At 46.1% G+C, this 12,096-nt stretch overlaps 1 protein-coding gene across 1 annotated transcript in view; it reads left to right on the top strand.

Annotated features, from left to right (window-relative positions):
- Positions 1-12,096, top strand: part of sema3bl (sema domain, immunoglobulin domain (Ig), short basic domain, secreted, (semaphorin) 3bl) — a 40,917-nt gene that overhangs the window by 22,097 nt on the left and 6,724 nt on the right. Inside the window, exons 7-12 of the mRNA XM_056260875.1 lie at positions 333-481; positions 1,411-1,525; positions 1,632-1,701; positions 2,119-2,495; positions 2,585-2,676; positions 3,082-3,123. Of these exons, the coding sequence (XP_056116850.1) occupies positions 333-481; positions 1,411-1,525; positions 1,632-1,701; positions 2,119-2,495; positions 2,585-2,676; positions 3,082-3,123 (845 nt within the window). The remainder of the gene's footprint in view (positions 1-332; positions 482-1,410; positions 1,526-1,631; positions 1,702-2,118; positions 2,496-2,584; positions 2,677-3,081; positions 3,124-12,096) is intronic.

Here is a 12,096-nt window from a genome sequence, read left to right as displayed (position 1 = left end):
GTTAAAAGATAAATTTCTTTATAAAATAAAATAAAATTCCAAAAAATGATATATAAATAATACTAAAATATCTGGTGGAAATAAGCAATCATAATTTGTGTATTTTTCACACGGCAAATATTGCAGTAGTTATTTCAGTCTTTATATATTCATAATAATCTTTATTATTTTATTATGTATTTTCATATTTTAAATTTTGGGACTTTAAGTGCTCATCATTTATGAAACACCCAATTATTCTTAAACAATTATTCTTGATTTGTAAAATCTACATACTACAAACAATCAGATCAGTATAAGCATTATAATAGTGTGTGTGTGTGTCTATGCAGAGCCCAGGTTTGTTGCGGCCCACCTCATCCCTGACAGTGCAGACAGAGATGACGATAAAATTTATTTTTTCTTCACTGAAAGAGCAACAGAGACCACAGAGCGAGACGATGAAGGAGCCATACACACACGCATTGGGCGATTGTGTGCGGTGAGGCAAACCACAACAAACACCATATACATACATCCAGGCACAAGTAGACCAGTATACTGTAATGCAATGCTTTTGCCTTGTTGTCAACCCCATAAACACAGCTGTTGGATGGTTTGCATGCCTCTGAAACACACACACTCACCGATTACCCCAGTATCCGTGCACACACATACACACCGCTAACACACAAGGGTCTGTAGAGTAAGGGGAGCAGTACAAATCCCTCTCTGTCATTCAGAGGTCAGTGTTCAAAGAGCCGGGTTCAATCGCACATTACTGTCACTTTGACTGCTATTCATTGTTCAGCTCTAGCACATTCCCAAATCACACACACACACTTAAACTGCAGAGAGGGTGATTATTTCCGCATATACAGATTACACAGATTTCAGATCCTTTACACCACCCAGCTGTTTTGCTTTTTTGGGATCCGTAACAATCCCTCCCTTACAGTGCCTTAATCTCCATAACTGGGTGCTGCTGTGAGATATTTTGTGAAACTCTTCTTGTTCCCACGGGAACAGTTAGAACTGAATGTTTATGTATAAACAGTATTCAAATTACAGGGGTTAGTGGTGTGTGACCCCTTTAATTAAACCAGTTCACCCAAAAAAGTCAAATGAGAACTGTCACAAACTCAATTTAGTAAGTGATTGTGGGGGGAAAGCATTGTATGGATGCACTGTGGCACCTTTCGTATACTAGTATATTATTATTTCATATCCTTGGGATGCACTAATTCTAATCTTGCATACTACTTAGGATGGATCGTATACAAATTGAGACGCAGGGATAGTTTGTTTTACCCAGAGGTCATTGTGTGTGTGGTCTGGGGGTAAATGATACTGGGATTTGAGTTTTTGCCGATCTGTTAGAGTTCAGAAGTGAATTCAACGCCTCATGATTTATTGTTTATGTGATTTCAGAGTGATGTGGGTGGGCAGAGGGTTTTGGTGAATAAGTGGAGTACATTTATTAAAGCCCGACTGGTGTGTTCTGTTCCTGGACCTCACGGCATCCAAACACACTTTCACCAGCTGGGTGAGACGATAAACAAACACTCCCTCAGCTCTTTATATACAATATTATATAAACTTGAAATCATTTTGATCTCTTACTCCTCTTTTGTGATGTGTTTGTCGTGCAGAGGATGTGTTTCTGTTAAGGACCAAAGATGAAACCAATCCAGAGATCTACGCAATATTCAGCACAATCAGGTCTGTCTCAAATCCAGACTGAGAAAACATCTGTTTATGTGCATTTCTGTGCCGTACTTTAGCTCACCAATTGCACTGTATTTTTTCATTCAGTTTTCATCTTTGTATAATTTTTTAATGCATTTTAAATTACACTTCAATGTCTTTTATTATATATATAAATTACGCCTTTTCCTCAATTTAATCCAATTTAAATGTTACTTTTCATTATTTATTTTAATGCCTTTGTCTTTTCTTATTCATTTTTATGTTCTTAAATATTTAAAATATATATATTTGATTTTGATTTTTTTTTATGCCATTGTAAAGAATTTAAATTGCCATTGTGTATGAAATGTACTATTTAAATAAACTTCATCATTTTTAAGGGCATCAGTCAGGTGTTTGGGAGTTTAACAGAACATTTTCTCTCTCCAGTAATGTGTTTCAGGGCTATGCAGTGTGTGTCTATAGTATGGCTGATATCCGTGAGGCTTTTAATGGGCCATTTGCTCATAAAGAAGGACCGGACTATCAGTGGGGACCTTATGAAGGAAGAGTCCCTTATCCACGACCAGGAGTTTGCCCCAGTAAAATCACAGCCCAGCCTGGCCGTGCCTTCCGTAGCACACTGGAGTTTCCAGATGTCGTTTTGCAATTTGCTCGAACGCACCCACTAATGTGGCGCCCCATTTACCCCTCACATCGGCAACCACTGCTGCTCCGCACCGGCGCCCCCTACAGGCTGACACACATCACTGTAGATCGCACACAGGCCGAAGACGGATACTATGATGTCCTGTTCATCGGCACTGGTAAGGAGCGTCATCACTTTAGTTCATTTTTAAGTGTATTTGTAATCGTGGTTGAATGATTGAATAACTGTGACCTTTGACCTCTTCAGATATTGGGACAGTGCTAAAGGTTATCGTACTAGGAAATGGTAACTCTCTCACCAGTGAAGAAATCACGCTGGAGGAAATGCAGGTTTTCAAGGTCTGTGAGCTCAAAAGTGTGGGACGTTTTCTATTTGAATATATTTTAAAATGTAATTTATTCCTGTGATGTCAAAGCTACATTTTCAGCATAATTATAATAATAGTTTTCAGTGTCGCATGATCCTTCAGAAATCATTCTAATATGCTGATTTGCTGCTCAAGAAACATTTCTTATTATTATCAATGCTGAATCCTTTGATGAATTGAAAGTTCAAAAGCATTTATTTGATATATAAATCTTTTGTAATAAATTAAATGTCTTTACTGTCACTTTTGACCAATTTAATGCATCCTTACCGAATAAAGTATTAATTTCTTTAAAAAAGTCTGACCCCAAACTTTTGAACAATAGTGTATATGTGAGTACCTTTAGATCTGTTTCTCATTATATTTATCTCTGCAGGTACCCACTCCCATAACCTCCATGGATATATCTGTGAAAAGGGTAAGTTCATGCTGCATGCATCATGTACACTCACTGTACTGTTCCAGTAAATGAACGTAACTGTAGTAACGTAAGCAGCACCATAAATTCATTTTCCACAAAATTCCCAAAGAGGCTTTTACTTTGTACAGAGACACTTTGTGTGTATATGCTTTTTGGCTCCAAAGCATTACACATTCATGCAAAACAACCAGTTGCTTAGTTATTCATCATGAAGCAGGTGCTTTATATCCAAACCAACTGACAGTTCACTTACTTCATGGACAGTACTGGAGCCACAGGAGTTAAAGGAAGTTCACCCAAAAATGAAAAGTGTGTCATCATTTATTTACCGTCAAATCATTCCAAACTGTTTTTTGTTGTTGTTTTTACTTTCATGGTATTCAAAAAAGGATTCACACTTAAACACATACAAACTAAAGTGCCTCAAGACTCAATGCACCAGGTTTCATGTCAAAAATGCTAAATGGTGTTGGTTCTTGTGTGTTGAATTTTTATTAAATAATGACTTAAAGGTGCACTATGTAACTTTTGGCCCTCTAGCGGTTAAAAAACAAAACTGCATGCATTTTGTGGAGGAACATTGTTTTGGTTCTGCTTTGGCTCTGCTTGACTGTGCAGATGAATATGACCCTTCACAATATATAATACTTTACAATTAACTCTGTTTGAGAGCTTCATATACTCACTTGTTGAGTAATAAAAACCCCATCTCCTCGTCGCTTTTACAACCCCATTTCCAGAAATGCTGGGACATTTTTTCAAATGCAATAAATTCAAAAATCTGTGATTTGTTCATTCTTTTAACCTTTATTTAACTGACAAAAGTACAAAGAAATGATTTCTAATGTTTTTTCTGACCAAGAAAATTGTATTTTTTTTCTTTACCACCTTTCCTTTTAATTACACTGTTTAATCATTTGGGAATTGAGGATAGTAACTGTTGCAGTTTTGCAAGTGGAATTTTTGCCAAATCTCGCCTGATACAAGACATCTGCTCAATAAGCCATGGTCGTCTGATTCTCCTTTTCATGATGGGCCATACATTTTCAATAGGAGACAGATCTGGTCTGCAAGCAGGCCAGTCAAGCACATCCACTCTATGGTGTAGAATGTCAGGCCTGGCATTAAATATTTTCACAGTGTTATATATGGTAGGTGGTGAAAGGTCTAAATTCTTTGCAATCTTGCATTGAGAAATGTGTTTTTTTTTAATTGCTTGACAGTTCTCTCATGAAATTTGGCACAGAGTGGTGAGCCATGACCCAATACCCTCACCTACCAGTTTACCTGATAATTGTGAATTGTTTAACTTGGATATTCTATAGTCTTTTCACTTTTATTTTGCCTCTGTGCCAACTTTTTTGGAGTGTGTTGCAGCCATCAAAATCAAAATGTTTATGTTAACAAAATACAAGTTGTTCAGTGAAAACATTGGAAATCTTTTCTTTGTACTTTTGTAAGTTAAATAAAGGTTAAAGAGAATGAATAAATCACAGATTCTTGTTTTTATTGTATTTTACAAAATGTCCCAACTTTTCTGGAAATGGGGTTGTACATCATTTCAAATCGTCTCGGTTACGTATGTAACCCTCCCTGAGTAGGGAACGGAGACGTTACGTCGAAATGACGACGAAATGGAGTTTTTGCTTAGAAGCCTATCACCTTCGAGTGTTAAAAAACGAGCCAATGGCAAAGAAATGCCATGGGTCTGCGGAATTTGCATAGCGTAACTCCGCCCCACCTCGTGGGTATATAAGGAAGAACGCTGGCAGAATGCAGACATGTTTCCCTGCTGAGGAGCCAAGACTGAGCTCGGCGTTCCAGCGGAGTGGCAGGAAGATGTAACGTCTCCGTTCCCTACTCAGGGAACGAGGGTTACATACGTAACCGAGACGTTCCCTTTCATAGTCACTTCGAGTTACGTCGAAATGACGACGAAATGGGGGTACCAGTCTAATCACGCCACCTCTCGGCTGTCTTCCAGTGCCCTGCGTAAGTGTGAGCTCCCTGTCGTGAGACTGGCACGGACGAAGGACTCCCACTTAACACAGGAATACCAAGGTAGACTGGGGAGCATATCTCAGTGGAAATATGCAAACCATACCCGCCCGAAGGGAGGTCTTAGGAATACACGTATGGCCCGAGAGAGGGTAGCATACGGAAGAACACTGGAGTATCCAGTCCATAGGGTGGAATCTTTCAACTCCAGGAGTGGCAAGGTGGCTTGCCGACACATGCTCAAGGAGGCTTACAGTGGAAATACACACGTGGGAGTCACCCAGCGGGGGGACCGTGCACATGGAGGCACCTAGCCAACTGCGAAAGCTGCCATAACCTTAGCGTTGACGTCAACAGTGCTGGAGGAACCCAGGGCTTCTCGGGGAAACTCACCTGAGGAAAATATCGCACGTATCCAGTCCGTGGAGTGGAATGGCGAGCAAGCAAAGTGTTGTGTTAAGCAAGCCAAGTCTCGCGAATGTGTTAGGTGTCGCCCAGCCTGCAGCTCTGCAGATGTCTGTTAGCAAGGCGCCATGCGCTAGAGCCCAAGAGGAAGCCACACTCCGGGTGGAGTGGGCTTTCACACCAAGGGGGCACGGTCGACCTTGCTGCTGGTATGCCAAAGCAATGGCGTGCAGTGCAATGGGACTGCAGATGTAAAATAGCCTATGGCTAACTCTGGTACAATGCATCAAATGGCAACATTTATGTTATAGATTGTACATGGTCCCTAATAATAAAAAAATTAAATAAAAAAAACTATCCAGTGAGATAACCTTTGCTTAGAGAGAGCCTTTCCCTTCAGCTTCCCACCATGACAGACAAAGAGCTGGTCTGAGGTCCTGAAACACTGCGTCCTGTCTACGTAGGCACGGAGAGCGCGTACTGGACAGAGCAGTGCCAAGGCTGGGTCTGCCTCCTCTGAGGGCAGCGGTTGCATGTTCACCACCTGGTCCCGAAAGGGAGTGGTAGGAACCTTGGGCACATATCCAGGCCGGGGTCTCAGGATCACGTGAGAGTTAGCCGGCCCGAATTCCAGGCACGCTTCGTCAACGGAAAATGCCTGCAGGTCCCCTACCCTCTTGATGGAGGCCAATGCAACCAGGAGCACTGTCTTCATCAACAGGAACTTAAGCTCCACTGATTGCAAGGGCTCGAAGGGAGCACTCCGCAGGGCAGTTAAAACCACTGAGAGTTCCCAAGAGGGTACGAGAGGAGGACGAGGAGGATTCAGTCTCCTCGCTCCTCTCAGGAACCTGATGACCAGGTCGTGCTTCCCAATGGACTTACCCTCAACTGCAACATGATGTGCGGCGATAGCGGCAACATAAACTTTCAGGGTGGAGAGAGACAGCCTTCGCTCCAACCCTGCTTGCAGGAAGGAAAGCATTACACTGATCGGGCATATCGTGGGGTCTTCTCGGTGAGAAGAGCACCAGTTGACGAAGAGGTTCCACTTCAACGCATAGGCATGTCTCGTGGACGATGCTCTAGCGGAAGTGATGGTAGCCACCACCGCTGGTGGTAGGGTACTCAAACCTAACTCGTCCCGTCCAGGAGCCACACGTGGAGGTTCCAAAGATCGGGTCGAGGGTGCCATAGTGTGCCCCATCCCTGAGAAAGGAGGTCCTTCCTCAGAGGAATTGGCCAGGGAGGTGCTGTCGCGAGGAGTACAAGTTCGGAGAACCAGGTCCGGGTGGGCCAGTGGGGTGCAACCAAAATGACCTGCTCCTCGTCCTCCCTGATCTTGCACAGGGTCTGTGCGAGAAGGCTCACTGGGGGAAACGCATACTTGCGGAGGCCCTGCGGCCAGCTGTGCGCCAGTGCATCCGTGCCGAGCATGCCCTCGGTCAGGGAATAAAACAGGCTGCAATGGGAAGAGTCGTGGGAGGCAAACAGATCTACCTGAGCGTCCCCGAACTGTTCCCAAATCAGCTGAACCGACTGGGGATGGAGTCGCCATTTGCCGGAGAGAGGCTGAATCCATGAGAGCTCGTCGGCTGCACAGTTCAGGTCTCCTGGAATGTAAATAGCACGAAGCGACCTCAGATGCTTCTTACTCCATAAGAGGAGGTGGCGAGCGAGTTGCGACATACGGCGGGAGCGTAGACCACCCTGACGGTTAATGTACGCTACTGTCGCGGTATTGTCTACTCTGAACGGACTAGTACGTGCTGGTCTTTGAGCAACGCATGGAAGCGGTGCAGAGCCAATCGTACTGCCAGCAACTCGAGGCAATTGACATGCAGAAGGCGCTGGGGTCCTGTCCAGGAGCCCGCGGCAGCATGTCCATTGCACATGGCACCCCAACCCGTGGTGGAGGCATCTGTTGAGACAACAACATGCCTGGAAACTCGATCTAGGGGCACACCGGCCCATAGGATGCTGAGGTTTGACCACGGGGTGAAGGTTCGACGGCAGGTCGGAATAACTGGTACTCGGAGCGTGCCTTGTTGCCATGCCCACCTCGGGACTCGATCGCGAAGCCAGTGCTGAAGCGGTCTCATATGAAGCAACCCGAGTGGTGTGGTTGCCGCTGCGGATGCCATATGCCCCAGGAGCCTCTGAAATAGTTTCAGTGGAACCGCACTCTTGCTCTGAATTTGACGCAGGCAAGTCAGCAGTGACTGCGCGCGCTCGCTCGTAAGCTGCGCGGACATGGCGACCGAGTCGATTTCCATACCGAGAAAAGAGATCCTCTGCACGGGGCAAAGTTTGCTCTTCTCCCAGTTGACCCGAAGGCCCAGACGAGCTAGGTGCTGAAGCACTAGGTCCCTGTGTTCGAAAACCTGGTCTCGAGAGTGAGCTAGGATTAACCAGCCGTCAAGATAGTTCAGGACGCGAACCCCGTGTAGCCGAAGCGGCACAGGGATGGGCGATATGGCCTAAAATCCATATTGCGATATACATTGCAGCCTCTTGCGATAACGATATATATTGCGATATATAAATTATAATAGAACCATTTCAGAACAGGCTATATAGACCCTTAGGAAAGCCAAACTGCTACATTTTTTTTTTTAAGAAATAAAGAAACGTTGTATGTCGTTTTAAGAACATTTATTGTGCAAAAGCAAAACTGCAATTATACAACACAATTTTGCAGATAAATGGCCTTCTAAAAGGCACTACACTTAATTTGTTTAAGTCTTTGGTTCTTAAATGCCACCCAAGTTGCAGAGAACAGAAAAACGGGTGTCTTTTTAGTTAAGGAACAACATACACACTGTACTGAAAATACTTCCAGTATTAATTAGGCAAAGAAAATTATTTTGTGTAATGCAGAGATACTTTAAATAAAAACATATTTCAAACCTGCAGCCTAAGGTAACGCATTTGGTTTTAAACATTTTGTTCTCCTAATGAAATTAAAACTGGTGTCTTGTTAATAAAGGAACGGACACCGTGAATTAGGGATATACTTCCAGTATTAGGCATGGCTATTTTGAATAAAGAAAAGTCTTCCAAGTGTAGTGCATAGATACTTCAAATGAAAACATTCTAAAGTGCTAAATGAAAGTTCTAAATAAATAAATAAATAAAATACTTCCAGTATAAGGGACATATACGTCAACAAAAGAAAATTTTTAAAGTATAAAAGTTTCTTTACAGTAGAGCCATGCCATATATACAGTAAAAAGTGCAAATGTAGTTGTAGTTATTTTCTTAAAGGACACAAAATATGCAAAGAACAGAAAAACTGTCTGGTGTCTTCTCAGTTAAAAAGAATCCTAAAATCAGGCACAACACTGAGATTTTGTTTAATACACACCATTTGTCATTTGTAAGGCCCTAAAGATTATTAGCCAGGAACACAAGCTTGTCCACAGTCTCTGGTTTCAACAGAGACCGGTGGCATGTAACAATGTTGCCACCAAAGCTAAATGCCCTTTCCGAAGGAGCACTTGTGGCCGGGATACAGAGATATTTCTGGGCCAGTCTAGCCACCCTTGGAAAATTAGCTTGGTGCAGCCGCCACCAGTCCAGTGGGTCAGTCTCTCCATCAACCTGCATTGTCTGCAGGTAACTTTTTAGCTCTATTTCGATGACCTCTCTGTCAGCGAGAGCAGCTGTGCCATCGGAGGTCTTTTTGAAAAAGCTTCCCAGGCTCCGTTTTACCTTCTTTGATTGCCTCAAAGAAGCTGCTTCAGCACCATCAGTTGCTGCTTCTGTGCTTGTGTGCGGCAGTGGCTCTCTGACCGTTGCAGCTTGGGTCCGTTGTAGTAGCAAAGTATTTCAAGTCACGCAGCTCTTTTTCAACATTTTCACGGAGCTCGGCATACACTTTTGGCATCTCTGTTTCTGTGAAGTATTTGCGGCTTGGCACCTCATATCGTGGATCAATAGCTCTGATCATGGCTTTAAAGCCGCGTCTCTCTACCGTTTGAAAAGGGACCATGTCCTTACACAAGTAAACAGTTATGGCCCTGGTAATTTCAATCCATCGCGGGCTCTTCCTGATATAAGGAGTACCTTTTGAAAATGACTGTTGGATTGAGGTTTGGATCAGTTCCTGTTTTTTCTGTCCTGCGTTCTTCTTCGTACTGGATTTTGCGGTTGGCTGCATTGCCTGGCAATGCTGGTATTCAACGACATGTTTAGTTTTGAGGTGGTAGAACAGATTAGTCGTGTTACCTCTCTTAGCTGGAACTTTTGCCCCACACACTCTACAGAGTATATTTTCCTGCTGCTCGTCGGACGGCTTAAATCCAAACCAAGTCCAAATAATAGATGTTGCACCCGTCTTTTTCACGAGCTCCTCTGTTTCGCTGACGCTTTCAGCCATGTTTATTCAAGATGACGAATATGATGATGCGTTGCAGCCGGCTGCAGCTCGTGGCTCTAAATTTCGCGGGTAGATTGCGTCATCAACATGCATTATCGCGATAGTGCAATAGAATTAAAATCTCTATCGTAGGCCAATTTTGTATCGTTTATATCGCATATCGTTTATATCGCCCATTACTAGGCACAAGGGCTGCCTCGACGGCACTTCGTAAAGACGCGAGGAGACAGTGCTAGCCCGAAGGGGAGAACCGCGTACTGATATGCCTTCCCCTCGAAAGCAAACCGAAGAAACGGTCTGTGTCGAGGAAGAATGGAGACATGAAAGTAGGCGTCCTTCAGGTCGATCGCTGTAAACCAATCCTTTGGCTGAACACATTCGAAAATGCGTTTGGCCGTGAGCATTTTGAACGGAAGCCTGTTAAGGGATCGGTTCAAAACGCGCAGGTCCAGGATTGGCCGTAACCCACCGGATTTCTTCGGTACAATGAAGTAGGGGCTGCAGAACCCGGACTTCATTTCGGCTGGAGGGACAATCTCGACCGCACCTTCGCCAACAAGGTTGCGACTTGCGCACGCATGACAGGGGCATTGCCACCGACCATAGTGTAGCGGACTCCCCGGAGGCGGGGAGGAGATCATGCGAACTGAATCGCATAGCCGAGCCTGATGGTCCTGGCGACCCAGCAGGACAGGTTGGGAAGCTGAAGCCAGGTTCCCAGAAACTGTACCAGCAGGGTCATGGGGACCACAGACGTACCCTCGGTGAGACAGCGAGGCAGTATGACTGGCTCGGACTGGGGAGGCATAGCGTCCCTGTGTGGGAGCACAGTCATAGACCGCGTCCACTGGGGTCTCGTCTGACAGGGGTCTGGCGATAGAGGGGGACGCGAGTGGCGAGGCTCGTAAGCGGCGCACACTGTCGTCCGAGAACTCTGTGTGAGAGGGGAGCGAGAGTGGTGAGGCTCGTAAGCGGCACGCACTGTCGTCCGCACACTCTGGGAGTGAGTCAGTTCTGTCATTAACCACATTGGGGTGCCGCTGGCCAAAAGATTCTCCCCTGGCCCTCCACCGGGGGAAGGAGTGGCCCTGCTACCACCTCCTCGCAGAACTGTAGCCCTTCTCTGAGCTGTCCGCATCAGGAGTGCCGCTTGGCCTGGCGTTTAGCGGGCGGCGGGGCTTAAGCGGACTGGGACGCCTTCCTGCGTCCACCTCCACGGCGCAGCCCGGGTGAAGGCTGCTGCTGGGGCCGAGCGGGAGGGGCGGGAGTCGCAAGAGGGCGTCCTCGGCGGCGAACAGACTGATTGGACTGAGCGAGCATGCGGTCACCTTCGTCGCTCGGAGAGCGAGGTCGGTGGCGGCACGCAGCTCATCAAAGAGCCCTTGGTCAGCTCTACCCTCGTGCATGTCCCTGAGCATCCTGGCCTGGTAGACCTGGAGGATGGCCATGGCATGCAGCGAGGCGGCGGCGTTCCCCGCAGCTCTGTAGGATTTCGCCACCAAAGTAGACGAGACGGGTGCGCTGATGAGAGTCAGCGCGTGCAGCCCCCAAGAACCAATCATCCAACCGCGAGCGCTCAGGGCAGGGTGGAGGGTTCCACGGTAACCCGATGCTCGCGGCGGCCCGGGAGAGCATAGCTGTCAGTTCTGGATCGGACTCGGACAGTGCTGGGACCCCGGGGGGCGGCAGCACAGCCGAATCCTCATCCCCAGAAGATTCCAGCTCTCCTTGCGATGCGGCGATCGACATCATATCCTCCTCTGGAGCCCCGAATGAGATGCGAGGCACATCCGAAGACGGCCCCGCGGCTGCACCCAAGAAACTCGTGGGTTGCTGCGCTGGTGAGGGGTGTGTGGCCCAAGGAAGCATCGTCGGGGCAGTATTCCACACCGTAACCCTCAGATCACCCTGGCCACCAGCCGAAGTACCAGCTCTCGAGGAGGGGGTAGATCGGGTTGTGGCAGAGGGGACTCTACCTTTAGTAAGGTCATGGAGTCTTGATCTCAACGCAGCGATGGTCATGTTCCCACAGTGAGAACATGACTCATCCATGAAAGCTGCCTTAGCGTGTTCTAAGCCTAAACACGCAAGACAGCGATCATGCCCATCAGAGGGAGAAATGGCACGACCGCACCCAGAAACACACGGGCGAGATATCTTGAAAAAGACGTGCCCGTGCAAGCTCT

The sequence above is a fragment of the Rhinichthys klamathensis genome, unplaced genomic scaffold (assembly GCF_029890125.1).
Source record: "Rhinichthys klamathensis goyatoka isolate OS25496 unplaced genomic scaffold, OSU_Roscu_1.1 h1tg000180l_1, whole genome shotgun sequence".
Taxonomy (NCBI): Eukaryota; Metazoa; Chordata; class Actinopteri; order Cypriniformes; family Leuciscidae; genus Rhinichthys; species Rhinichthys klamathensis.
This window is presented reverse-complemented; position numbering and strand designations above follow the sequence as displayed.